Consider the following 26,355-nt stretch of genomic DNA (forward strand, 5'->3'; position numbering starts at 1 on the left):
TTTATTTATATAAATTTAAGGGGTACAAGTGCAATTTTGTTACACACATATATTGTTTATTGGTAAAGTCTGGTCTTTTAGCGTAACCATCACCCACATAATGTACATTGTATCCGTTAAGTAATTTCCCAGCCCTCACCCCCTCCCACCCTTCCAAGTCTCCAGTGTCAGAGATTATTCTACACTCTATGTCTGTGTGTACACATTATTTAGCTTTCACTCATAAGTGAGAACATGTGATATTTCACTTTCTGTTTCTGAGTTGTTTCACTTACATCTTAACCTTTTTTAAATGAACAGTTCAGTAGTGTTAAATATATTGACATCGTGGCGAAACAGATCTTCAGGACTTTTTCATCTTGCAAATCTGACACTCTATACCCATTAAACAATAATTCCCCATTTCCTCCTCTCCACAATCTCCTGCTAACTAATCACCATTCTACTTCCTGTTTCTATCCATTTAACTACTTTAGATATCTCATATAAGTGTAGTCATACAGTATTTATCTTTTTGTGAGTGGCTTATTTTACTTAGCATAATATCCTCAAGGTTTATCCATGTAACATATTACAGGATTTCCTTTTTTTTAAGGCTGAATAATATTCAATTATATGTGTATACCACATTTTATTCATCTGTTGACAGACATTTGGGTTGCTTCCACCTCTTGGCTATTGTGAATAGTGCTGCAGTGCACGTGGATATGCACATATCTCTTCGAGACCTTGCTTATAACTCTTTTGGATGTATACCCAGAAGTGGGATTGCTGGTTCAGATGGTACTTCTATGTTTAATTTTTCGAGGAACCTCCATACTGTTAGCAGTTGCACCATTTTATAATCCCACCAACAGTACACAAGGGTTCCGGTTTCTCTACACCAGCACTCACATGGTAGCTAGCCTCAGATACAGGAGAATAAGAGAGAAGAATTTATCAGTATTATATCACAGCAAATAAAACAGCAGAGCCATAATTCAAGCATAAAAAAGACCAAAAGAATCAATGTGTCAACTGTACAAACATACTACAGCAAACAAAATGAAAGCAAGAAAAATGCCCTGTAAAAGACAAAGAACCAGGCCGGGCACGGTGGCTCACGCCTGTAATCCTAGCACTCTGGGAGGCCGAGGCGGGTGGATCGTTTGAGCTCAGGAGTTTAAGACCAGCCTGAGCAAGAGCGAGACCCCGTCTCTACCAAAAATAGAAAGAAATTAATCAGACAGCTAAAAATATATAGAAAAAATTAGCCGGGCATGGTGGCGCATGCCTGTAGTCCCAGCTACTCGGGAGGCTGAGGCAGGAGGATCGCTTGAGCCCAGGAGTTTGAGGTTGCTGTGAGCTATGATGATGGCATGGCACTCTAGCCCGGGCAAGACAGTAAAACCCTTTCCCAAAAAAAAAAAAAAGACAAAGAACCTATCCTGGAAAAAATGGAACTCAAACTCAAGAAATTGAAGTCATTTTCTTAAAACTATACAACTCTACAATTATAAAACATGAATTTAATAAATGAGAGTTCAGTAATGAGAAACTAAAACAACATAGATAAAAGAGGATATTATAGAACTAAAAAAATTTGAGGACAAATAATTACAGAATTAATAAATTTAAAAGTAGCAAAGGACAGAATAGGCACCACTGAAAATCAAATTATTGACATAGAGGAATGGTTTATGATATTCAATGATTTACATGAAAAAAATGGTTAAGGAAATTAGAATCTTGCAAGATGTCTATAATGAATGGCAGAAAAAGAGGGAAAAAAAGGAAATTGGAATCTAATAGAAATGAAAGACAAACATGATTCAATATAACCAATGTCTCTGAGAAAGAAAACATTCCTAATATGGAGTTCCAGAAAAAAAGAACAGAGAAGTGAAGGGGAAAGAAATCATCAGTGAAATGATTTAAAAAAAAAAAAAAATTTCTCAGAATGAAAGGAGCTGGGTTTCTAGACTGAAAGGAAACTGAGTACCCAGCACAGTGGATGAAAAGAAACATACCAAGGTTGTCATTGTGAAATTTTATAACTCTGATGACAAAGAGATCTTACAGGCTCTCAGAGTAGAGGGGGTATATCTTATACAAAGGAATTAAAATAGCTTTGAACTTCTGAACAGCAACACTGGAAACTATAAACAAATGCCTTTAAAATTCTTAAATCTGTATCTAGTCAAACTGTCAATCAAGTCTGAGGGTAGAATGAGAACTTTTCAGACATTTGCTTTCCGTACGTCTCTTTTCAGAAAGCTACTACAGGATGTATAACACCAAAACCCTGACATAAACTTCAAAGACATAGGATATAGGGAAAAGGTCTTCCAATTAAGAGATAAAATGAATCCCCAGAAAGATGATGAAGGGAGATTCCAGGCTAACACGGTTTACCCAGTATAGATGACAACCAGAGAGATTGGAATAGGTCAGAAAGCTTTGATTAGGATGATCATATTTCTTCTGATGAACATGACCATACTTGATGTGTCTCAACATTCTGAAGGGACTTACGACACTTGGTTAGTTTGGAGTTAAATTATTGATAAGTACCTAGAAAACTAAGAAATAATAAGACTGTTAATGCCAAAACAAACAACAAAAATATGCAGGGAAAAAAATTATCAGCCACTGAATGGTTCAGCTGTAACTAATGTTTATATATGCATAACGATGCAATGACTGACTCTATCTAACCAAAATTATAATATAATTACATTGGAATGATGGGGGGAGGTTAGTGTGTTGGAGGCATGAGGGAAGAAAAGACAGGTAAATCTTCCTCTTCCATAGTTAATAGCTAATAATTAGAGCTGAAGTCATAATAACTTAAGCATTGATTATTGAGCTAACCAAAATAATAATTATATTGGGAAGGTAGAACGTATAGGAAGTGTGGGTGTAGAAAGTGGGAGCAGGTTTGGTAATGAAAGAAAATTGAATCCTATCTTCACAGTGGGAAATCAGATAATTCCTGAAATGGAAAACCCAAGAAATATCAATATAAGAAAGTTATTGGTAGATATAAATACTAAATGGATCTGCATAATTGAAAGCGGGTATGTTTAGGGAACAGAAAATGTGTAGGAAAGAGAATAGATGACTGAACTTTTTCATTATAAGTCTTGAGAAACTATTTGCCTCTGTATGTGCATATATAACTTCAATTTTATTTTTTTTTTATTTATTTATTTATTTTTTTGAGACAGAGTCTCACTGTGTTGCCCGGGCTAGAGTGCCGTGGCGTCAGCCTAGCTCACAGCAACCTCAAATTCCTGGGCTCAAGCGATCCTCCTGCCTCAGCCTCCCGAGTAGCTGGGACTACAGGCATGCGCCACCATGCCCGGCTAATTTTTTCTATATATTTTTAGTTGTCCAATTAATTTCTTTCTATTTTTAGTAGAGACGGGGTCTCGCTCTTGCTCAGGCTGGTTTCAAACTCCTGAGCTCAAACAATCCGCCCACCTAGGCCTCCCAGAGAGCTAGGAGCTATCTTGGAGATTAAGAAGTCTAAGGGGGGGAAAAAAATGAAGTCTAAGGATCTAAGAAGAGCAGAATTTTAGGGGGTAGTATTGTTTCTAAGGATAATCCAATGGATAAAGCCATTGCTCTTGCTTTTAGGAAGGGACCTCACCTTGTTTAATGACCATGGCACAGATGCCTGCTAGGGAGGAGACCAGTTGGGGAGAATTTTTCTCTTGCTGAATAAAGCCAGTTTGCTTCAGAATGCTTTCTGCAGTGGATATGGCTAGTGGCTTTTGTTGGATTATTCATTTCTTCCTTACCCAATAGCAAAAGCAAACCTAACTGAACTCTGAACCTTTCTATTCTGTTTAATTTTTGTGGGAGTTTTAAAGATATGTTCACAGATTCTTTAGTACATTTCCTCTCAGGAGATGGAGCTTAATTTCCCTCTCCCCTTGGGTGTGAGCTGGACTTAGTGATTTGCTTCTAATCTATAGAATATGGCAGAAGCAATAGGATGTCACTTCCAAAATCAGCTTATAAAGACTGCAGCTTCTGTCTTTGATGCCCACTCAACACTCTCGCACCCTCTCTTTCACTCTGAGGAAGACACTCACTAGGTCATGACAAAATTCTGGGGAAAGGAAAGCTAGCTGCCATGCCATGAGGACACTCAGGCAGGCTATGGAGAAGCCCATGTGAGGAACTGAGGCCTGCCAGCAACCACGTGAGTGAGGTTAGAAACAGATATTCTGAGGCCAGTCAACAGCCATGTTGAAAGCAGCTCTTCTATCCATCAAGCCTTAAAATGACTGCAGCCCCAACCAGCAGCTTGACTGCAGCCTTATGAGAGACCCCATATCAAGTCTACCCACGTAAACCACTCCCAGATTCCTGAGCCACAGAAATTGTGAGACAATAAGTGTTTGTTGTTTTAAGGCTCTGAGTTTGAGGTAATGTGTTACTCAGTAATAGAAGACTAATTAAATTCTAAGTCTTTAGGCTTTGAATCAAGAGTTTCTTGGAAACAATGAAGTTGAAAGACACCTTGGAAAAAAAAATACGTGCTCATATAGCACTATTCCGTTCAGCCTTATTTTGTTCCCCACATATTAGGGAGCGTCATATGGCTATATGTGGGATGCATCTTGTCTCAGTGAGATGCCTCTTCTGAGATCTTGGACAAACCACCAGCTCAATCCAAATATTAAAGCAATGAAAAGTCATCCTTCAAGGGTTTTTATTGTTTAAATATTGGCTACAAATAGCTCCGTATTTCTTTTCTTGTGTTCCTAGAGAGAGAAAGGCCTAGGTTAGAATGAATTCCGGAGAAAAAGAGCTACCTCTTAATCCACCGTGTGTCCATTTCTATAGTGTTATATGATAAACATAGAGATACATTACCCGTCTCTCTTCAAGGAAGGACATGCTGCTCATCTAGATAGTGTAGTCAGCAGACGGCCTTTAGCTCTGACAAACTTCAGGATCTACCTCATATTCAAAGAGTCACATCGTCTGAGGTCATGCATCTCCTGACAGCATGAGGCAGGGATGTAAAGGGCCAGCCACTTTGACAGGCAATACTTGCTCCAGTATTCCCTGCTGGGTTGATTGAAGCTTTATAAAACCTGCATCTTAGTTCAATTTTTTCCTCTGCCCAATCCTGCTTCCTCTCCCTCCTTTCACAGGTGTTAATTCCTAATAAACATCTTACACCCCAAATTCTGTGTCAGCATCACTTCCAAAGAATTTAACCTTTAACACACAGTAACATGATTTACCCTGTGGTTTGCCACCATCTGGTAAAGCAAGTTTTCTGAACCTTGGAGTGATCATTCTTTCAACTGTAGAATTAAATTGCCTGGATGATTGTTTTCTTCCTCTGAAAGCAAACCTGTTGCATTGATTAAAAACTATAATGAATGTTATCTAATAACATTTGATAGCTAACTGAGCATAGTATAAAAAATGTATATCCATTCCATCAGAGCCTTTCCAGCCTCATACTACTGTAAGCATTGATTTCTCATCTGCCCTTCTCACAAGACCAGTAGTTCTCAATTCCAGAGAACATTTTTTAAAAATTCTGATACCTGAACTCCACCCCACAAAAGATTCTGATTTAATTGCTGCCATAGGATGAGCATTTTTTTTTTTTTTTGAAACAGAGTCTCACTCTCTTGCCTGGGCTAGAGTGCTGTGGCGTCAGCCTAGCTCACAGCAACCTCAAACTCCTGGGCTCAGGTGATCCTCCTGCCTCAGCCTCCTGGGTAGCTGGGACTACAGGCACACGCCACCGTGCTCGGCTAATTTTTTCTATTTTTAGTTGTTTGGCTAATTTCTTTCTATTTGTAGTAGAGACGGGGTCTCGCTCTTGCTCAGGCTGGTCTCAAACTCTTGAGCTCAAGCAATCCTCCCGCCTCGGCCTCCCAGAGTGCTAGGATTACAGGCTTGAGCCACCACGCTCGGCCAGGATGAGCATTTCTTAAAAGCTCCTTTGGTGATTCTAATGTACTAGGTACTCCTGTTCAACCGACCAGAGTTTGTGGCCCAGCAGTGCTCTGATGTTTGATAAATGGATAGTAATTTAATCTGTTGGATTCTAAAGGAATTTTCCAGCTCCCCAGGAATGAACAGTAATAAAAGTGGATCCAGCATCTGAAACTGCTGCTTGGAGCTCTGATTCTCATTCTCCAGGCCATGTCTATAGGAGAAGGAGAGGCCCACAAGGGCTCTAGCTAGTGTATGTGACATCTATCTAACACCACAGATGTGTTCCCAGGATCAAATAAACCCTAGAGTAATCAAATGGCAGTCCACTATATTTTTGATGTTGTAGTCAGCTCTAATCATATGGTTAACATTTTGAGCATTCCAGGTTATGTGATTATAGAGAATTAAATAACATATTAGTTAAAAATTACTTAGCTATTTGTCTATGTCTTATAAGGACCTTTGTGATTACATTGGGCCCACCAAGATAATCTATGGTAATTACCCCATCTCAAGATCTTTAACCACATCTACAAAGTCCCTTTTGCCATGTAAGGCAACATATTCACAGGTTCCAGGGATTAGGATGTGGACATCTTTAAGGGGTCATCATCCTGACTGCTAAAGTCCTCTTATTCCTTTTAACATGATTTTCAATAGCTGCATAATAATAATCTGTCATGTCAATATATCTCATCATTTATTTAACCACATTCAGTATTGTTGGACATTTAGGTGGTTTCTAATGACCTAGCACTTGATTTTTTTTTAAGTCAGGTTTATTGTGGCATCATTTATATACAGTAAAATTTACTGTTTACAGTATACAATTCTGTGTATTTGAGAAAGTAGGTGCAAATGATTAAATGTGTCTGCAGTTCCCAGGGGTGGTATCCTCTCATGCTAGCTCACACTCAACTTTTAGAAATTAGTTTAAAAATTTTAGCTGAATTTTTCCTATCCACTTGAATAATGGCCCAATCTTCCTTCCATGCTATGCCATAGGTGGGTCAGTGTTTATGTCTCATGTCTCCTTGGAGGCTCTTGTCTTTCCTTAGATTTCTGGCTACTTGGTTGCCCTATAAGTTAAGAAAAGATATGATTTTATAGATTATTCCATTTATTTTTCTTGTTAAGATGGGAGCAACTGTCTTTCAAGCTTTCTGCATCTGAGGTAGAAAACAGAAGTCCTAGCATTGATTTTCTTTTTTATATATCACAGCTTTATTGAGATGTAATTTTCATACCATACAACCCACTCACTTAAAATGTATATTTCAGTGATTTCAGTATATTCAGAGTTGTGCAGCCATCACCACAATCAAGGTTTAGAACATTTTTATTACCCCAAAAAGAAATCTACCCATTAAGTCACTCCCTATTTCCCTACTCTCTCCTTCCACTCTAGGCAACCACTTTCTGTCTCCATAGATTTGCCTATGCTGGACATTTCATATAAATGTAACCATATAATATTAGCATGTGACCATTTGTGACAGGCTTCTTTCATGTAGCATAATGTTTTGAAGTTTCATCCATGTAGCATATATCCATACTTCATTCTTTTTTATTGTTGAATAATCTTCCATTGTGTGACTATATCACATTTGAGTTATCCAGTTAGTTGATATTGGCACTTGATTTAAGTCACCTTTTTTCTACTGGTGAATCATTTAGGTTTTTATTATCCAGAATTTTGAAGAATCCCCAAAAGAACATAAAGTATAATTCTTTCCTCAGACAACCTCTATGCAGTTTAGAGAGATAGGACCAACATTATAAAAAAGAAAAGTAGATATACATCATTTATTTATTGGATTAAATTAGAAAAAACTATGTAAATTTTCAGGCTATTAGGCTTTTTGAAAATCATAATTCTCATAATAAGTAGGAAATTGTGTGTGCTACTAAGTTTGGTAGATGATTGATTTGGGTGGTAGTAATAAATCAATAGAATTACTTAATTTCATATTGTTTTTTAATATTGTTGCTTGAGTTTAGGACTGCAAGTGACCTCTAAGTTGTCAGGGGAGGTGTTCATAAATTCAGAGCATATTTGGCTTTCTGATAAACTCAGAAAAATTAACGAGTTCTTGGTATTTCTTGTGTCAGAGGGCTATGGGGTCAACTGCATTTCATATCAAAAGAATATTCCCCATATTCTTGAGTTTGCAGTCTGAGTATAAGCTCTCTCCCAAGTATGATGTCAAGCCTCAGGGATGCTAGGGTTCCCTTCTTTCAGTTGAGTGGTCATGGCCATTATAGGGAGCCTACTTTTTCCTCGGCCATCAGAAAAGGATGATGATGATGATATTGACGATGATAATGATAGCAGCTATCATTTTTCAAATTTTATGCCAGGCACTGTGTTAAAGGCTTTGTATTTCCTCACATAACCCTATGAAATAAATACTGTTATTATGCCCATTTTACAGATGAGGAAACTAAATAAGGATTTAATTAAAAATAAGAAATCTCAGCCAGGCATGGTGGCGCACACCTGTAGTTCCAGATACTCTGGAGGCTGAGATGGGAGGATCACTTGAGCACAGGAATTCAAGTCTAGCCTTGGGCAACATAGTGAGACCCTGTCTCAAAACAAACAAACAAACAAACAAAAAACTACACAGTAAATCCCAGTAAATGTTTGTTTGAATGAATGAGTGTGAAATTGTGTAATGACCAGCCATTATTGAGGGTCTACAATCCAGGGCTTTGGCACTTTGTGATGAATGTTGGAATATAGAACAAGGATTGGCAAACTTTTTCTATAAAGAGCCAAATAGTAAGGCCGGGCGCGGTGGCTCACGCCTGTAATCCTAGCACTCTGGGAGGCCAAGGCGGGCGGATCGTTTGAGCTCAGGAGTTGGAGACCAGCCTGAGCAAGAGCGAGACCCCGTCTCTACTAAAAAGCGAAAGAAATTAATCGGACAACTAAAAATATATAGAAAAAATTAGCCGGGCATGGTGGCGCATGCCTGTAGTCCCAGTTACTCGGGAGGCTGAGGCAGTAGGATCGCTTGAGCCCAGGAGTTTAAGGCTATAGTGTAGTGAATAGCTATTGTACTCCAGCCTGGGGAACAAAGGGGCCCCCCTTTTCTAAAAAAAAAAAAAAAAAAAGAGCCAAATAGTAAATATTTTAGGCTTTGCAGGCCATATGGTCTCTTGCATTTATTCAACTCTGCTGTTATAGCACAAAGCCACAAATTAGTGTGGCTCTGTTCTAATAAAACTTTATTTACAAAAACAGGCAGCAGGGCCATCTGACAGGTTTGACAACCCCACTAGAGTTCCTTTATTCCCCCCGCTCTATAAAGAGTGTCTACGACGGAGCCTTATTAGTACAGCTTATTTCTTACAGCATTCAGGATATAGCTGAATGGATCTGGAATTCTTTCTATGAAGAAAGAAGAGTTTGAACAATAAGTATCTCTTAATGTATTAAAACTATGATCTTATTTATAGATATTTCTAGACTCATAGGCTGCCACAGCTTGTAGGTCATTTAGTCCAGTCCTCTATTTCGGGTAATAATGCTGAAAGTGAGGAAGAAAGGGTTTCATTCCATGTCATATCTAATTAGGAACAGAGCTGCTCCTTATCCATTAGTTCAAGCTTTCTACTTCTCAAGAACACATCCCTCAAATCTGGTATTTAAGCATTTGGTATTTTGGTATTTAAGGCAGAAGACTTTATCCTTAAGGCAAGACACTTTATCTCAAAGTATTCATCAGCCTTGGTGGAAGATAAGATTATGAATAAAAAGGTTAACAAACAATAGCAAACAATATCAAATACTGAATAATTATGGCCAATGGACACTGTTAAAAGAATTCAGAGGAGGTATCAAACTTGAAGGATGGATTTGGATCAGATATGGAAAGGGCCATGGGAAGCTTAATCCTATGTGGGTAGAATGCTATGAGCAAAGGTGGAAGGGCAAGGGTGTGCAAGGCTTGTTTAGGAACTATAAGCAGGACAGTTTGGCCTGAATGGAAGTTCCATGTTGGGAAGCTTGAGGAAATAAGGGTGGGAAGTTAAGTTGCTCTAAAAACAGAGAGCCTTAAATACCAGGGAATCCTTAAAGACTTTTGAGGAGGGAAATGATGATTCAAATTCAGAATTCTGAAAAGATAATCTGACTGCAATATGTAGGATAGATTTAAGGCATAAAACTTGAAAAGTAACACAGTGTTGCATTACCAAATTCTAAGACTCTAAAGGGATTATGTCCTTTGGAGTACAGAAAGAACTAATTGTGATTATTATTATATGAAACAAGGGATCTGACTCATTTATGCATCCATCAAGCACTGATGTTTATGCTTTGCTTTATATTAGAGTTGACAGTCTTAGACATGAAGTTCTTAGAAGCCAGAGTCCTAGTTACAGCAGAGACTGTCTTCTACTTTTTTTTTAATCTCCCTGGAAACTAGCTTATGGCTGCATATAGTGTAGTATTAGTAAATGCCTTAATCACAGTAGTATTTGACAAAGAGAACAAGGCTTGGGCTTGATGGGAGCAAAGAAGATGAACATAGTCAGAGGTGAGGGGATGATGAGGAGCAGGTCGATGTGTATTTTTCCCTCTTACGTGTTAAACTTAGAGCTTTGGGTAAAACACTGGCATCATTGAGACCAGATCTTCTACCAGTTTCCTAAGACTAGGTTGCATTTTTGTTTTGGCAGATTTTTCTCCCCGTTCTTCTAATCCACACCCCAGTGATTCAGGATCTTTGGTGTGTAGTTGTAATAGGGCAGCTGGCTGGATAAATGAGCAGTAAAAATGTTCTTCCCCCATTCCTATGACCCTCTGGGGTATTGTGTTCCTCCCGCTTCAGTGAGATGGTGGGTAAAAGCCAATTACATTCAGATTTTCAAACGCTTTTTGAATATGAGAATACAGTACTTGCTATCTTTTTTTTAAAACAGAATTTCCAAAGATGGAGGCATTGGGCAAACACTAAAGTTATTTTGGAAAAGACTTTCATGTATACAGGAGAACCAAAAATGTCTTGTAAAGTTTTCTGACTTTTGTAATGTAATGGTTGTAGAAGAAAAGGACAATGATGGAATGTACATCCCATCTGTTTTCTCTCTAAAATATTTGCTTGATTTCAAAGACAGTATTTTGTTGGGCTTTAGGCATATTTGGTCCTAAAAAGTGAGATAGTATAAGACATCTGTTGGAGCAGGAGTCCTGCTAAGCCCATAGTCAGGTACAGAGGCAGTCTCCCCAGCAAACTGTAGTTAGCAGGTAGTACTGGTAATTTTACTCCAAAGGGCCCAGATTCTAATGACCTCATTGGATTTGAACAAAGCACAACACCTTTCCCACATGTCTAATTGATGTATTTCTGACTTGTAGAGGCATTATGTGTAGTAGAAAAGAATGTTGCTGGTAGAAAGAGCATGGTACTGGAAATTCATGTTGAGAGAATTTGGAATCTAGTCCTGAGATAAACCAACTGTGTAACCTTGAGCAAATCACTTTTTTCTCTAAGCCTCAATTTCCCCAGCTGAAATTGGCTTAGTTGCTCTTTAAAGACCACCCCTCCAGCTCTAAAATTTCTGTTTTATTTCTGACAAACATATGTTTTTAATAGTTCATAAGTAAAAGATATTTGTGCCAGATATTTAATAAGAAAATCATGTAGCTTTTCTCAGTGTTATGTTGTTTTCTTTTGAATACTAGTCAAGGTTTTTTACTGGAAGGGTAATGAAAATATTAAAATAAGCTTCTAAAGGATATCTTTTTAGATGAAATAAAATCTTTACAAGTTCATCTTTTTAGACATTTATATCTGGGGAGACAAGGACTTTAGTCAAGACCTCAAAGATTGTGGCCAAATCTGTATTTCTGGGACTACAGATAATGAGAAATGGTGTAAACTCTTGATTATTTTCCTGATGGTATGGAAAATCTTAAAATATTATTTATATAAATTAATACCCACAATGCTACTAACCAGCCCTAATCCCTAAAGTACTTCTCTAATTTACATTTTAGGGTGAAGGGTGCAAAAGGATTTGTGGAAGTCAGGATCACGAACTTTCTCAAGAATATCTTGTCTAGTGTAGGCACTGAGACTTTTATTCTTACTTTTCTGTGCTTTTAACTCTCACTTATATAAAATGAAATGGCTACAAGAGACCTCCCATGTCAATAGCTTTAAACCTTTTCTTTGGAGCTGGCTGTAGACTTCAGAAAAGAATCTTCCAATCTCCTGCCTGGAGAAGTAAAACTTGTGCTGCCAATTCCTGATCATTTCAGGGCTTCCGCAATATAAATCAGGTTGCTTCTTAACTTTCCCTATGGCTGGTTTAGGAGTCAGCTTTCTTGAATATGCTAAATCTATTACCACCATCCTGATTTCCAGCTTCCAACATTTTGTTGTCATCTCTTCTTGTGGTCTTTATCCTTGTGTGTTTATGTCTTTTAAAAAAAAGACCCTTTATTTTCACTTTAATGAGTTTTTGGAAGGAATAGGGGTTAATGCCTGTGTTTTATCTGCCATCTTTACCCAGAATCCTGTTTCCTTCGTTTTAATCTCGTATCTTTCTAGTCCTTCACTACTGCACCTTCTACCCTCTCTCCTCTCTCTGCCTCTCTCTGTCTCTCTCCCTCCTTTCCTTCTTTATCCAGTCTAGATCCTACGCCTTCAGCATTTCTCTCCATGTCCTCACTCATTGTCCTTTTGCTATAACCCTTAATTTTGGATTATTTTTAACATCTACTTTGTCTACTACTACATTGGTTCTATTAAAGTTTTCAGGAAAAATATTATACAATGATATAAATTGGCAGCACTATAAATTCATGGTTCCAATCTTAGCTGAACCCTCAGAACCATCTGCATTCTTACACCTGTCCTGAGCTAGCTTTCCACTCTTCTCAGCAGCTATTCTTTACCGTCGCCACTCTCCTGTCAGAAAATGACCCTGCCTTCAGAGAAAATCCCAGTGAGTAGATAACTGATTTCCCCAGCATACTACCCCTATCCGTGACTTTGTCTTTACTTAGATGCACCTACGGTTCCTTTCCTCTAACATTAGAGGAAGAAATTTGAGACCAGTCCCTTCATTTATACCTTTTATACCCATTCTCCTCTGCTGCTCCTGGAACCTTGCTCCATTTATTTTTTCAATAATCTCCAGAATTTTCAACTTTTCTCTTTACTATATTTTTACCCTAGACCTATGAATACATTGCTTACAGAATAAAACACAAATTCCTAAGACCTTCAGTCATTTAACCATGCCTACCCCTCCAGCTTCTGGTTTTGTGAGTCATTTTTACAAGCTCCAGTTCCACTGATATCTGAGTTCAACAGCCATCCATGACACTTCCTTCACCTGTTTACATTCATATTTATGCAAAGAGAAGCCTAAGCCTATGTTAGAGTTAAGCTTCTCTTGTATTTGGAGTTTTTGTTCTAATGAGCTTTCTTCATTCTGTTCCCCTCTACACACACACACCCTTACTATTCTCCTGTCCCCAAACTTTGCACTCAGCTTGGTTTCTCTGCAGCCTGATAAACTGTTAGGACACACTCAGTTTAAATAAGTGGAGGCTTTCTTTCCTCCTTCACTCGGTCACTGTGGACTGTCTCAGAATGCACACCAGTTCTCCCACTAGACTAGAAATTCTCAGGTCCCATTCACAGGAGTGCTGAAAGTCTAATAATGTGTCCATACATGGTAACTAGATGAATTTCAATTTTTAAACATGCAGCTACCATAAACTGCTTCTTCGCCTGCCTATCAACCTTTTTCTACCCACTCTTCTAGGGAGTGTGTTAGGGAAAAGAACTCCCAGGTGGCCTTTGCTATACTTATGCAATGAGCAGGATAAAAACAACTCAGTTCCTCTTGCACACATGATGGTTCTGGGAATGGGGAAGAAGGGAGCAGACCTCAAAAACATTTCACATTGCCCTGAGCCTAGGGACCTTTGTAGATTTGAAAGAAATAAGGATCTGAAATCTCTTGAGATCTTCTGAGGGATAATTAAAAATCTTGTTATTAACTAAAGACCTATTTTTAGAGTCATTAAAAGCTTTGAACATTTACAGTATTAATTTTGTCTTTCATGAATATATTTCCCTCTTTCTGAACTGCTTTTTTATTCTCTCACTTTATAGTTCTACAGATGTTTTGTGCAGTGTTGGTGGTGGTACATACATATCTTTGGGTTCAATTTTCTTTGAATTAGAGCAAACATTCTGGAGTGGTGATGGTTACATCATTCAAGTAGTGTGAATGTATTTAATGCCACAGAACTATAAATTTTATGTTATATATAATTTTACCACAATAAAAAGAGAAAGAAAGAACAGGAAATTCTGTTTTTAAGCTTTGAGAAGAAATTTCTTCCTGGTCTAGCTTATTCATTGCTTTATCTGGTATAATGCCTGTTACTGTCACTAGTTCATCAGTAAATGTAGAATGTATGTTTGTGGTGGATTTCCATGTTGAATTCCAAAAATCATTTTTCAGAAGGAATTTTAACTTCCTCATTAGACTGTTTTATGTGTGTTTGGGAAAGAACAAATGAGAATAAAATCACAAGTACATAATCTACCATCTTTCCAGTAGTATTCCAGGAGCCGTTTGTTTCAGTATGATGTAAAATGGGTGGAGAAAGGAGGTAGTAGACTCGAGCTGATCCTGGAAGAGAATGCCCAGGATATAGAGAGGCAGGATAAAAGAGCGGGCAAAGACCTAAAATGAGAAGGATGTGGAGGAAAGTGGAAAATAAGATAGACAGTTGCCTCTCTAGAGCTAAGTGGACCCAAATGGGGCCAACAGCCTGTGCCTACCTCACTTTACTCATAGTCACACTGCTGGGGTATTAGAAGTTGAAGGACCCTTGACAGTCAAATACTAATAGATGTTCAGAGAGGAGGTGGATTAAAGAATTTGGGGCAAACTTTGGATAAGATGAAATTGACAACAGAAATTCTGAACTCACAGAGAGAAGTGAAGTTGTGGGGCTAATGCCTGACAGGGAAGTGCCATGCCACCTGAGCAATCTGGCCCCAGCAGAGCTCAGAATGGAATCTTCATTATAACTCTGGGAATGTCGTATGCACACATGGGTGCTCACATGCAGTTATATGAAGACTGCCAAAGCCAGGGCTGTGCCTGGCACACTGAGAGAAAGTATAGACACTCTATTATGTAGACAGGCTAAGAACTCTCTTAAAGATGTTTTAAAAGCCATTATCTTTGTGTTTAAATAGTAAATTTGTCCTTGGATTTTTTTCCAATACTTATTTCATGTACACCATCCTTATTTACTCTAAGGTAATATTATTAATAAGAAATAACTTTTAATAATTGTTATAATTATTTCACCTATTGTGTTTTTTCATAAAAACATACTTTATTTCCCTCAACAATTTAAACTTTACAAATTCAAATTCTAAAATTTGCAACTTATTCTTTTAAAAATATGTCTATAAAAATAACTCAAAGGTATTCTTTATGTTCCTGATAATTATATTGTCCTGGTTTTCAAGCGTTTAGTATCTTTGTCTATTGTCTGTTCACATTTCTAAGGTCTTTTCTTTGCCACCTTCTTTTTCTTTTTTTATAACAGACATTTTTAAAAGCATTTTAAAATTCTTTTTATGTTAGATAAAGAGAAAAAAAAAAAACCTGTGAAGGTTCTTCAAAGATCTTGTATACTTTGAAGTTTGAATTTTTTATATCATTTCTCTGAGCTTTTATTTTTACTTTATCATTGAAAGGATTCTCACAAATTTTTCATATTTTTTAAATTGCAGTAGACTTTTTCTATGGTTGATGAATTATGTTTTATTTTTTAAAACATAAAATCACAGCTATTTTTAAATGTCTTATTTATTTCCACTTACTGATTTCTTTCCACATTATTATATACAAACCCAAAACATCATCCTGGCTCAGAGCAATAATACAGTTATTCAGATTTCAGGTACCTCTTTGAGATTTTTTGTTTTGTTTTAAAATATCTTTATTTCTGATATCATTCTAAAACAATAATATGAAATAAAGAACCTCCTTTTTGGCAATTGAAATACCATTAATGTCCCAGTCCCAAGATTTATATTCACTACACATTTAATCTAAAGAAAATAAAAATCTCCAAATCGCTCATCTCTGTTCCCTCATCATACTCCAAATTTATAGCCAGTTAAATTTTTAGCCTTGAGTATACTAGTTAAATTTCTGGAACATTTTCTCTTACAAAAAAATGGAAGAATTTTTTGTTTTATCTATTTTATGGAATGAGAGTAAAAAACTGAAAAAACATTTATAAACTATAAAATGCTATATGAATATTAATGCTATGTATACTATACAGTTTAGAAGATGATTATTCATACTTTTAAGTTATTCCTATCCTGGCTATACAATACAAGTTAACCTCAACTGTAAAAATGAAAGTAATATATCTACCTCATAAGGTAGCTGTGAGGATTATATACTAAAGAGTATATTGAATGATTAAAGGAATTTATAAACCAAGAGAATGAACAAGAGAGTACAACTTTCCAAACTGCTTAGATGAAAAGAGAATTAGCAGTGTGGACTTCAAATGAAACCCTGGTTACCACAAGTAGACAGTCATACTCACATTTGCCAAACTCTATTTCCTGAGGAATTTCTTAGAACTTGGGACTCTCAGAAAGTTAGGAAGCGGAGGTACCTTTTACTTTCTTCTTCATCCTTGTACACATTAATTGGTTTGTGTGTGTGTTATGGGTGTGGGAGTCAGAGTCCCAAGTCTCTGACTCTTCTGTTGTACTTTTGGGAGCATTTGTTCCCCTTTTCCCAAAAGAATGGAAACCAGGGTGGTACACTATAACTTCATTTGATAAATTACTTCTGGAGATCCCATGAGAATAATTTTCCTTAAAACTGTAAGCCAGTCAAAGAAAAACAACACAGTAGAAGAAGGACGACAACCAGGCAGCTATGACTAGAATCTCCATTTTTTCATCCTACTCCTTCCTTCCCCTCCCCCAGCTGTTTGTTTTTATTAAATAAGATGACCTGGGACATTACAAGCATGGCATTTTTTAAGGCCGAAACCAAAGATGACAAACTAAAATAGATAGCACCAAGCCAGATACCCTAATTTGACCTGATTTATTTGTTAGTTTATTCAATAACTTTATTGGACATTTACTCTATGTGAAGCACAATACAAAGTGCTAAGGCTGTGAAGATAAATCTCTGCTGTCTGCTGAATTTCAATCTAGTGGGAGAGAGAGATACATAACAGGCTGTTTCCTTATTGTATAATAAGTTATCTGATAGAGGTAGGTACCAAGTGCCATGGGAGCACAAACTTGGGTTGTCGGTGAAGGTTTCCTGGAGGAAGTATATCTGGGGTGAGTCCTGATGGATAAATAAGGAAGTTTAGGAGTATTTGTTCATAGAATTTACTTTAAATTCTATGAAGATGGAGAATATATACCAAATCCTGGAGATAAAAGAAAGCATGGCTAAGGCATGGCCTAAAGAAGGGGGGACAAGCAAACATATAAAAAAAATGCTCAACATCTCTAATCATTAGAGAAATGCAAATTAAAACAACAGTGAGATATCACCTAACCCCAGTGAGATTGGCCTCTATCAAAAAATCCCAAAACAACAAATGCTGGCGAGGATGCGGAGAGACAGGAACACTCTTACACTGCTGTTGGGACTGCAAATTAGTGCAACCTCTGTGGAAAAGAATTTGGAGATACCTCAAAGAGCTAAAAATAGAAATACTATTCGATCCAGCAATAGCACTATTAGGCATCTACCCAAAAGAGCACAAAACATTCTATGATAAAGACATCTGCACCCGAATGTTTATGGCAGCACAATTCACTATTGCAAGGATGTGGAAACAACCCAAGTGCCCGTTAATCCATGAGTGGATTATTAAAATTTGTTATATGTATACAATGGAATATTACTCAATCATAAGAAACGACAGTGATCTAGAACCTCTTATACTTTCCTGGATTAAACGTAAGTGCATTATCCAAAGTGAGGCACCACAAGATCGGAAGAATGGGCTCCACTTGTACTCGCCATCAAATTGGTACTAACCGATCAACATTAGGGTGATCACATGGCAGTAATACTCTCCAGAGATTAGGTGGATGGGGGGGTAAACCTGCAACTAAAGGACATGGGGAGCATTGTAGTGGGGAAGGGCATGCCTTTAACCCTCGCTTGGGTGAGGCAAAGACATCAAAGACATAAAATGTAACCATAATGTTTGTACCCTCGTAATACCCTGAAATAAATTTAAAAAAATGAAAAAAAAAGAAGGGGGGACAGTTAGGGTATAAGCAGGAAGATGTTAGCTATAAGAATTGTGTGCAGGAGTTTGTGATAGAATAGAAGAAGGTGGATTGTCAGTGATTTGATGTCTCACCAAATTTCTTTAGAAGTCTAAAAGCCTTGTAGGGTGTGTGATAGGGTTTCTAGGGAAAAGACCTTTTATGTGGTAGGATCACAGCTAGTGTCCACCATCCTGGTCTGCCCCCGAGTAGGGTGCAGGCAGAATGGCTCTGACCCTTACAAACTTCCTAATGCCAGCTACTTGATGATAGAATGGAACCCATGTTACCTGATTGTGAGCCCCTTCTTTCTTATTCTTTTTGTAGGTACCCTAGAATACGTTTCCACACAGGCCTTGTGGATGCCCATCTCTACTGCTTGAAAAAATACGTTGTGGATTTCCTAATGGAAAATGGGTAAGAAAGAGGGAGGTAGACTCAAATCTACAGTGCTTAACAAGCTACCTTGTGACTTAGTAAACAGTTTTAAACCTTCATAATTTAAATAACCAGTTTATATAAATAGCACAGTTGCTTCTCACCTTTGTTTTAGAAATGTAATTACATTTTCAGAATACTGTTATTTTGTCTGTACCTGAGTCCCCTGCTTATATTTTTGGGGCTTGTGTTATAATAAACCAGCAAAATATTTTTGTTAAACTTATGGTAACCCATGATGGGCCAGGCAAGGTGGCTCACAACTATAATCCCAAGCACCTTTATTAGTAATGAGTATTACTTTAAATCAGCTAATTTAATTGGGAGAGAAATGCAATTTCCTTTGGTGATTGATTATATGTGAGGAGTGGAGGAAGAAGTTCTTCCTATTTTAATTTTATTTCTTTGAAAATATTTTATATTTATGTCTATTTCTTTTTTCCTCTTTATTTATTTATTTATTTTTTGAGACAAGGTCTCACTCCGTCACAGCCCCAGCTAGAGTGCAGTGACATCATCATAGCTCACTGCAACCTCAAACTCCTGGGCTCAGGTGATCCTCCTGCCTCAGCCTACTGAGAAGCTAGGGCTACAGGCACATGCCACCATCCCTGGCTAATTTTTCTATTTTTTCATAGAGATGGGGTCTCATTCTTGCTCAGGCCAATCTTGAACTCCTGGCCTCAAGCAATCCTCCCACCTCGGCCTCCCAAATGCTAGTATTATAGGCATGAGCCACCATGCCCAGCCTATATCTATTTCTTTATTGAGAATATTCTTTATCTCCAAATAAAGTCAAAAAATTTTTTTTAATATTTTTTGTGCTTTGTAGCAATTATTTTGACTTTTTAACTTGATAAGATTGTTTGTTTACAGGTAGTGGTGAAGTGTGTTATCCTTTGTGATTTTTTGAGAGGATTTTATAATTTCATGAGATAAGGCAGGTGTTTCTGGGAAGGCTGTGTATAAGAGGGAAGATGGAAAGTAAGATTGGCCAGGGCCAGGGCACTGTATCCAGCTGGTGGCCCTCAGGCCCAAGGTCAGGATGTTCACAGTGGTTCACAGTAGCCTTGTATCATTTCTTGGCACAGTTTTGAGCTGCCACCACTTTGACTAGGAAGCAGGAAGAGTAATTGTTTCCCCCATTAAGCTGCTAAGCCAGCTGCATTATGGGAATTGACCTAATGCTGAGCTCCAGCAGAGTTGGGGGGGACCTGGCAGGACTGCTTCATATACTCTCTTCAAATCACTGATTTCGAATAGCTCTGCCTGATGGGGCCATGTGCCAAGACTTATTTGCTTGCCTCTTGCAGTGACAGATCTGTTTGGTCCATAATGTAAATATCATGGCCCTGAAATCCCCAGCTGTCCATGCTTTGTCACTTCTTCAAAGGGAACTGACTTGTTTTCCAATGGAGGGGGCCTAGGAAAATTTGCTACCCGAACTGGTTTGGAGCATTAAAAGGGGAGAAAAAGAGCTAAGAGTAAGTGTTGTTTCATTCTTTGTATTCATATGGAAATTTTTAAATCTCCACCAAAAGATCAGGAGAAAAATCACATCGAAATTCAATACAAGAGCTCCCAGCTTACACAGAATTTTTCAAATATGTTTGACTTAATCCTTTAAAAATGACAAAAACCATGAACTGTGTAGCTCCAGGGTTCATAATTTTCCTTACCCTCCTGGGCCTCTGCCTCTGTCTTGCCTTCTACCTATATTCCATCTGTGTGGTCCTGTGTCAGCATGCAGAGCTTCTTAGAATGGGCCTGGGGGAGGTGGTGACAAGTGTGCGGCAGCAGTCAGGTTTATAGAGCTGCCCATATTTTAACCCCTTTCTCAGGCCTCATTATCTCATCTCTCAGAATATTGTAACTGGTCTGCCTTTCTTCAGTCTCCTTATTCCAGGCCTTCTTTAACACTGCTACTAGAATTACCTTATTAAGAAATAAAACTGATTGAGTCACTTTCCTGCTTAAAAACTACCACTGGCTTCTCAGTCCAGACTTCCTAGACTGCCACAGAAAGCTTCCATCATTTGGCTCCCTCACCTACCCTATCAGCTTCACCTTTCTTCTTCAACCCATACCAGGCTACTGCCCACTGGATTATGAATTCCTGGAAATCAGAAATATTATATTTCTATATTTGCTCTTTACGCATCCGATAAAGGGCTGATAACAAGAATCTATCTGGAACTTAAAAAAATCAACAAGAAAACATCAATCAAACCCCATCAATAAATGGGCAAAGGACATGAACAGAAACTTTTCAAAAGAAGACAGCATAATGGCCAGCAAACATATAAAAAAAATGCTCAACATCTCTAACCATTAGAGAAATGCAAATCAAAACCACAGTGAGATATCACCTAACCCCAATGAGATTGGCCTCTATCAAAAAATCCCAAAACAGTAAATGCTGGCGAGGATGTGGAGAGACAGGAACACTCTTACACTGGTGGTGGGACTGCAAATTAGTGCAATCTCTGTGGAAAAGAATTTGGAGATACCTCAAAGAGCTAAAAATAGAAATACCATTTGATCCAGCAATAGCACTATTAGGCATCTGTCCAAAAGAGCAAAAGTCATTCTGTAATAAAGACATCTGCACCCGAATGTTTATGGCAGCACAATTCACTATTGCAAGGATGTGGAAACAACCCAAGCGCCTGTCAATTCATGAGTGGATTATTAAAATTTGGTGTATATATATATACAATGGATTACTCCGTTATAAGAAACAACGGTAATCTAGCACCTCTTATATTTTCCTGGATAGAGCTCGAGCCCATCCTCCGAAGTGAGGTATCACAAGAGAGGAAGAATAGGCTCCACATGTATTCGCCATCAAATTGGCACTAACTGATCAGCACTGTGGTGCTCACATGATAGTAATATTCTCCAGGGATTAGGGGGTTGGCGGTGGGTAAACTCACAACTAATGAAGGCGGTGAGCATTGTAGGGGTGGAAAGCCACACCCCAAATCATGGTTTGGGTGTGGCAAAGTCATAACATGTATCCAAAATGTTTGTACCCCCATAACATCCTGAACTTAAATAAATAAATGAATAAAAAGAAATATATTTCTAAGGCCTAGCACAGTGACTGGCATATAATAGATGTAGTAAATGCTAAATAAGTTAATTAGTGACTTAAATTCTAACAAGGTCACAGTGTTAGAAAGAAAACTGAAAAACATGTGCTTGTCTCTCACCCCTCTGCTTTAATTTCCTTTGCTAAGTATAAATCAAAAACATACTCACTGTACTAAAGATCAGGTCCCTTCTTCCCCTGTTACAGATTCCTGGTCACTTAGACCCAGTTTCCTATCTCAGTATCTACCAGGAAGCACCATGCCTTTTGGGACCCAAGAAGGACAAATGAAGGAGAGCTCCAAAGCTCTTGGCTAAGGTTGCTTATTGCTTGTATCTGAGTGGTGTAAAGACAGTGCAATCATTTTTTTGCTTTCTGGGAGTTCTTCTACACATTGATCTTTGATGTGATCTTCTGTAAGTGCTGGCCTAGACTGATAAGATTACATGAAAGTAAATTGAAATTAACTTTGTTGTGGGAATTCTCTAATAACCATTGGTATATAAGTACGACTATTGTAAGGGAGCCCACTCTTTTAAGTAGGTAGGAAGATGAAATTTGCTTGGAAACCACTTAGTCATTAGAATGGATTTTAAATTTGCAGAGAGTCTAAATCAAACCAGGAAAGTTGTACCACAGAAACTAAGAAAAAACAAGAGACAAGAAACTTAAGAATTCCATGCAAGTTGCTGCAAAAGAAAAAAAGAAACTTAAAAATGGCCTAAAATTGTAAAATTTGATAATTTGCAGAAAGAGGAAAATCACTTATAATTCCACTACTATGAGGGAGCAGAGAGCAGAAATTCTCTACACCGTCATTGTCAAACATAGCTGTTAACATTAGAAAATTTTAAAATATTTAATTCATCACCATAGATTAAAGGAAAAAAATGTGATGAGCTCCATAGATGCAAAAAAAAATATTTTTTAAAATAAAATTCAGTACTCATTCATTGATAAAATGTCTTAACAAGTTAGAAAGAAAAGAAAACTTCCTCAACAAGAATAAAGGGTATCTACAGAAAAACCTACAACAATCATCATTATAAATGATAAAAGAGTAGAAGAATTCCCTTTAAAATCAGGAACAAATAAGGATGATTGCTACTAGTGCTTCTATTCAACATTGTATTGGAGGTCTTAGCCAGTATGGCAAGATGATGAAAAATAAATGAAAATAAAAGATAAAGGGATTAGAAAAGAAGAGAATTGTTATCTTCATAGTTGGTATGATTGTCAGAATCTACAGATAAGAGAACTAATAAGATTGGTTAGCAAGGCAATTGGCTACAAGATCAAAATACAGAGTAAATTAAATTTTTATAAACCAACATCAAGAAGAGAATAATAGTTTAAGACACCGTTTATAATACCAACAAAAGAGCAAAGCATTCTGCCTTCTCATGGGTTTTTGCCAATGAAGTCAGGGCACTGTGTTAAAATACATATATACATACATACACACACATCATCATCATATTGATGGGACTTTATGAAAGACTAGTTTCTGCTTTGATCAGGGGGAGAGATTCTCAGATTCAGTACACAACTCTCCCACCCCCAGCCTGAAGCTGAAAAAGAGAACTCAGATCCTCTGCTTCTCCAGAACTGCCAGATCCATGCCAGGTTTGATCTCCATCAGTCCCAAGGCGGCGTGACAGGGGTATTTTGCTTTTCCTTGGAGGCACAGAGTTTTTTATCCCATTAGGTTATGGACAGTCAGTTTTCTCATATTTGGCCACTCTTTCTTCTTAGGTCAATCACTTCTATCCGGAGTGAACTTATTCCATATCTAGTGAGAAAACAGTTTTCCTCAGCTTCCTCACAAAAAGGACAAGAAAACAAAGAGGAAGATCCGAAGAAAAAGGATCTGAAGTCCTTAGGTCAGTGCTTGGGTTGGTGCATTAAGAGGGGCAGGGGTAGCAGCACCTCTGGAGAGAGTGGTTGGGCAGCTTAGCCCAGCCCAACATGCCTGTCTCAAAGCAGGAGACTCTTGTCTAACCTACAGGGCAAGCGAGGCTTGCCAGCCCCACTCCCTGAGCTCTGGATAAGCTTGCTCAGGCAGATCCTGTCACTGCGCTCTTCAGGGACAGGGTGATCATGCCTCCAGCCCCATCCTCTGGTTCATAGCTGGTTTGGCTATATTCCTCATTAGACTATTTTATCTTTAAACTCTGCCTGCCACTTCTCAGGTCCCCTGTTCTCTAGGCTCTGGGCAGCCCCATTTCTGATTAAACTCAGCCTCTTCTGTCAACGGAAGGAAGGTGAAGGGGAGTGTACAATTACAGTCCAACCAGAGGCCAATCAGACTGTTTCCATTCCAGGATCTGGAGATGAGATCTGTCTTGTTTGCTCTCATATCCCTAGTCCCTGGCCCAGTCCTGGGCTCATAGTAGATGTTATGAAAAAATATTTATCAAATGAATAAACAGACAGTATAGCATAATGGTTAAAATTGTAGGCCTTGGCTGGCATTAGACAGAACTAGGTTTAAAATCTGACTTTGCCTCTTATTAACTCTGACCTGAGTCAGGTTACTTAGTCTTGTGATCCCAGTTTTCTTATGATAAAATAAAAGATCTCAGAGGGTTGTTGTGAGACTTGAAAAACTGCAGCACAGGTACTCCGACTCCCAAGTTCTGTGCACTGTCTATCATAGCACAGCTACCTGATAAGGTAATAGAGACTAGTAACACAAAGTCAACATGGCTCATCACTAACACCTGGACTCTTGATTGTGTTATTTCATGATTTACAAGGGTCATCTATTTTCCCTATTGGTACTTGATTATTGGCCAAACTTGCTCTTAGGGCCTCTTATTAAGCATTTTTATATCATACAATATTTCAAATATGCAGGAAAGCACATTACCTCTTTTAACTTGACTTAGTCTTTCAGGTTTTAGTGGGATTTTCCCAGGGTCCCTGTTTTCATTGGTGAGTTCCAGGGGGAGAAGTGTGAGCTGTAACTTCTTTTAAAACTTGACTGAGCGCCAAATGCACCTGTAGTCTCAGCTACTTGGCAGGTTGAGGTGGGATAATTACTTGAATTGGAGAATCCAAGGCCAGCCTAGGCAACATAGTGCGACCTTCTCTCTTAAAAATTTTTTTTTAATTTTTGAAAAAAAACCTTGACTGAGTCTGTATCTCTTCTGTTATCTCTCATTTTCTTGCTTGGTTTGGGTGTTTGTTCTGAAGATATTAACAGTTTTATAAAAGAAGAAAATACACTGACCTTGGCTCCCTTTGATACCTGCTGGAATGCCTGTCGAGGAGACAGGTGGGAAGACTTGTCCAGATCACAGGTGAACTGCTATGTCCACATCATGAAAGAGGGGCTCTGCTCTCGAGTAAGCACACTAGGACTCTACATGGAAGCAAACAGACAGGTAAGAGGATGAATTTAGAAGAGGGATAATGGGGGCTTCTGCCCTAGAAACAGACTGAGCCACTTGTCTTAGTTCTTCCTTCGGTACACATTAGAATCCCTCCCATTCCCAAGGTTGAGCAAGACCTGGCATGTCAGGGGAGACCATTGGGGTATCCAGGTGCAGCAAAGGGGGAAGCAGAGAGCCTGGTTTAGAGGCAGGGCGTCTGTGGCTCCAAGGAAAGGCTAACTTCTGGCCTCTGGGTTCAGCAGCTTCCTCCTATTCTGTTCAGCATGGGGATGTCTGTAGTACTTACTTCATAAACAAGCAGATAAATATGGTGTAATCATTATTAATACTTTGATGAGGTAAACATAGGCATACAGAAGGGGTTTCCCTGAGAAGGTAAAGGAACAGAGTATAGAGTGGCCAGATGGCAAAGCCTCAAGGAAGGAATGTCTATGAGAAAGAACTGTCTGGAAACAGCATTAGTGCTAACCCCTCCTTTTAACCCTGAAGTTTGTGAGATATGGAGAAGAAATAGTTTCCATTGAAGGGGAAGAAGCACCCTCAAATACCAGCCAGATCTCAGTGAAGGCAGGGGATGGAGAGGGGGACAGTAAAGATGTTGAGGGTGGAGGGGAGCTCTTTATTGTGTAGTGAGCACAGGAGGAAGCGTTAAGGAGGGAGGGATGTTGAGACTAGGAAAAGGAAATGTAGAGCAGTAGCAGGTTTAGATGAGAACAGGAAAAGATAGATAATTGAGGAACTACATTGGGGTGGCATTCAACATGGATGAAATAATGAAAAGATCAGCTGTTGACATTGCTCCTGGTAGAACTCTGTGAAAACTGTCATTGCAGGTGCAGACTGGGGTGGGCAGTGGGGGTAAAGTGATATGAAAGATATTGTTGAAAATTGGGATTGAAAAGCTTCTGCACAGCCAAGGAAACTATCACTAGAGTGAATAGACAACCTATAGAATGGGAGAAAATTTGCATGCTACACATCCGATAAAGGGCTAATAAGTAGAATCTGTATAGAACTCAGGAAAAATTAACAAGAAAAAAATCAAACAACCCCATTAAAAAGTGGGCAAAAGACATGAACAGAAACTTTTCTTTTTTGAGACAGAGTCTTACTCTGTTGCCCAGGCTAGAGTGCC

General features: G+C 38.3%; 1 protein-coding gene across 3 annotated transcripts in view; it reads left to right on the forward strand.

Annotated features, from left to right (window-relative positions):
• EIF2B3 (eukaryotic translation initiation factor 2B, subunit 3 gamma, 58kDa) overlaps nucleotides 1–26,355 on the forward strand; it is a 110,529-nt gene that overhangs the window by 46,523 nt on the left and 37,651 nt on the right. For all 3 annotated transcript variants that reach the window (XM_012649055.1, XM_012649053.1, XM_012649054.1), the window contains exons 6-8: nucleotides 18,618–18,707; nucleotides 23,578–23,705; nucleotides 25,021–25,211. In XM_012649055.1, the coding sequence (XP_012504509.1) occupies nucleotides 18,618–18,707; nucleotides 23,578–23,705; nucleotides 25,021–25,211 (409 nt within the window). The remainder of the gene's footprint in view (nucleotides 1–18,617; nucleotides 18,708–23,577; nucleotides 23,706–25,020; nucleotides 25,212–26,355) is intronic.

The sequence above is a fragment of the Propithecus coquereli genome, unplaced genomic scaffold (genome assembly GCF_000956105.1).
Source record: "Propithecus coquereli isolate 6110/MARCELLA unplaced genomic scaffold, Pcoq_1.0 Scaffold299, whole genome shotgun sequence".
NCBI lineage: Eukaryota > Metazoa > Chordata > Mammalia > Primates > Indriidae > Propithecus > Propithecus coquereli.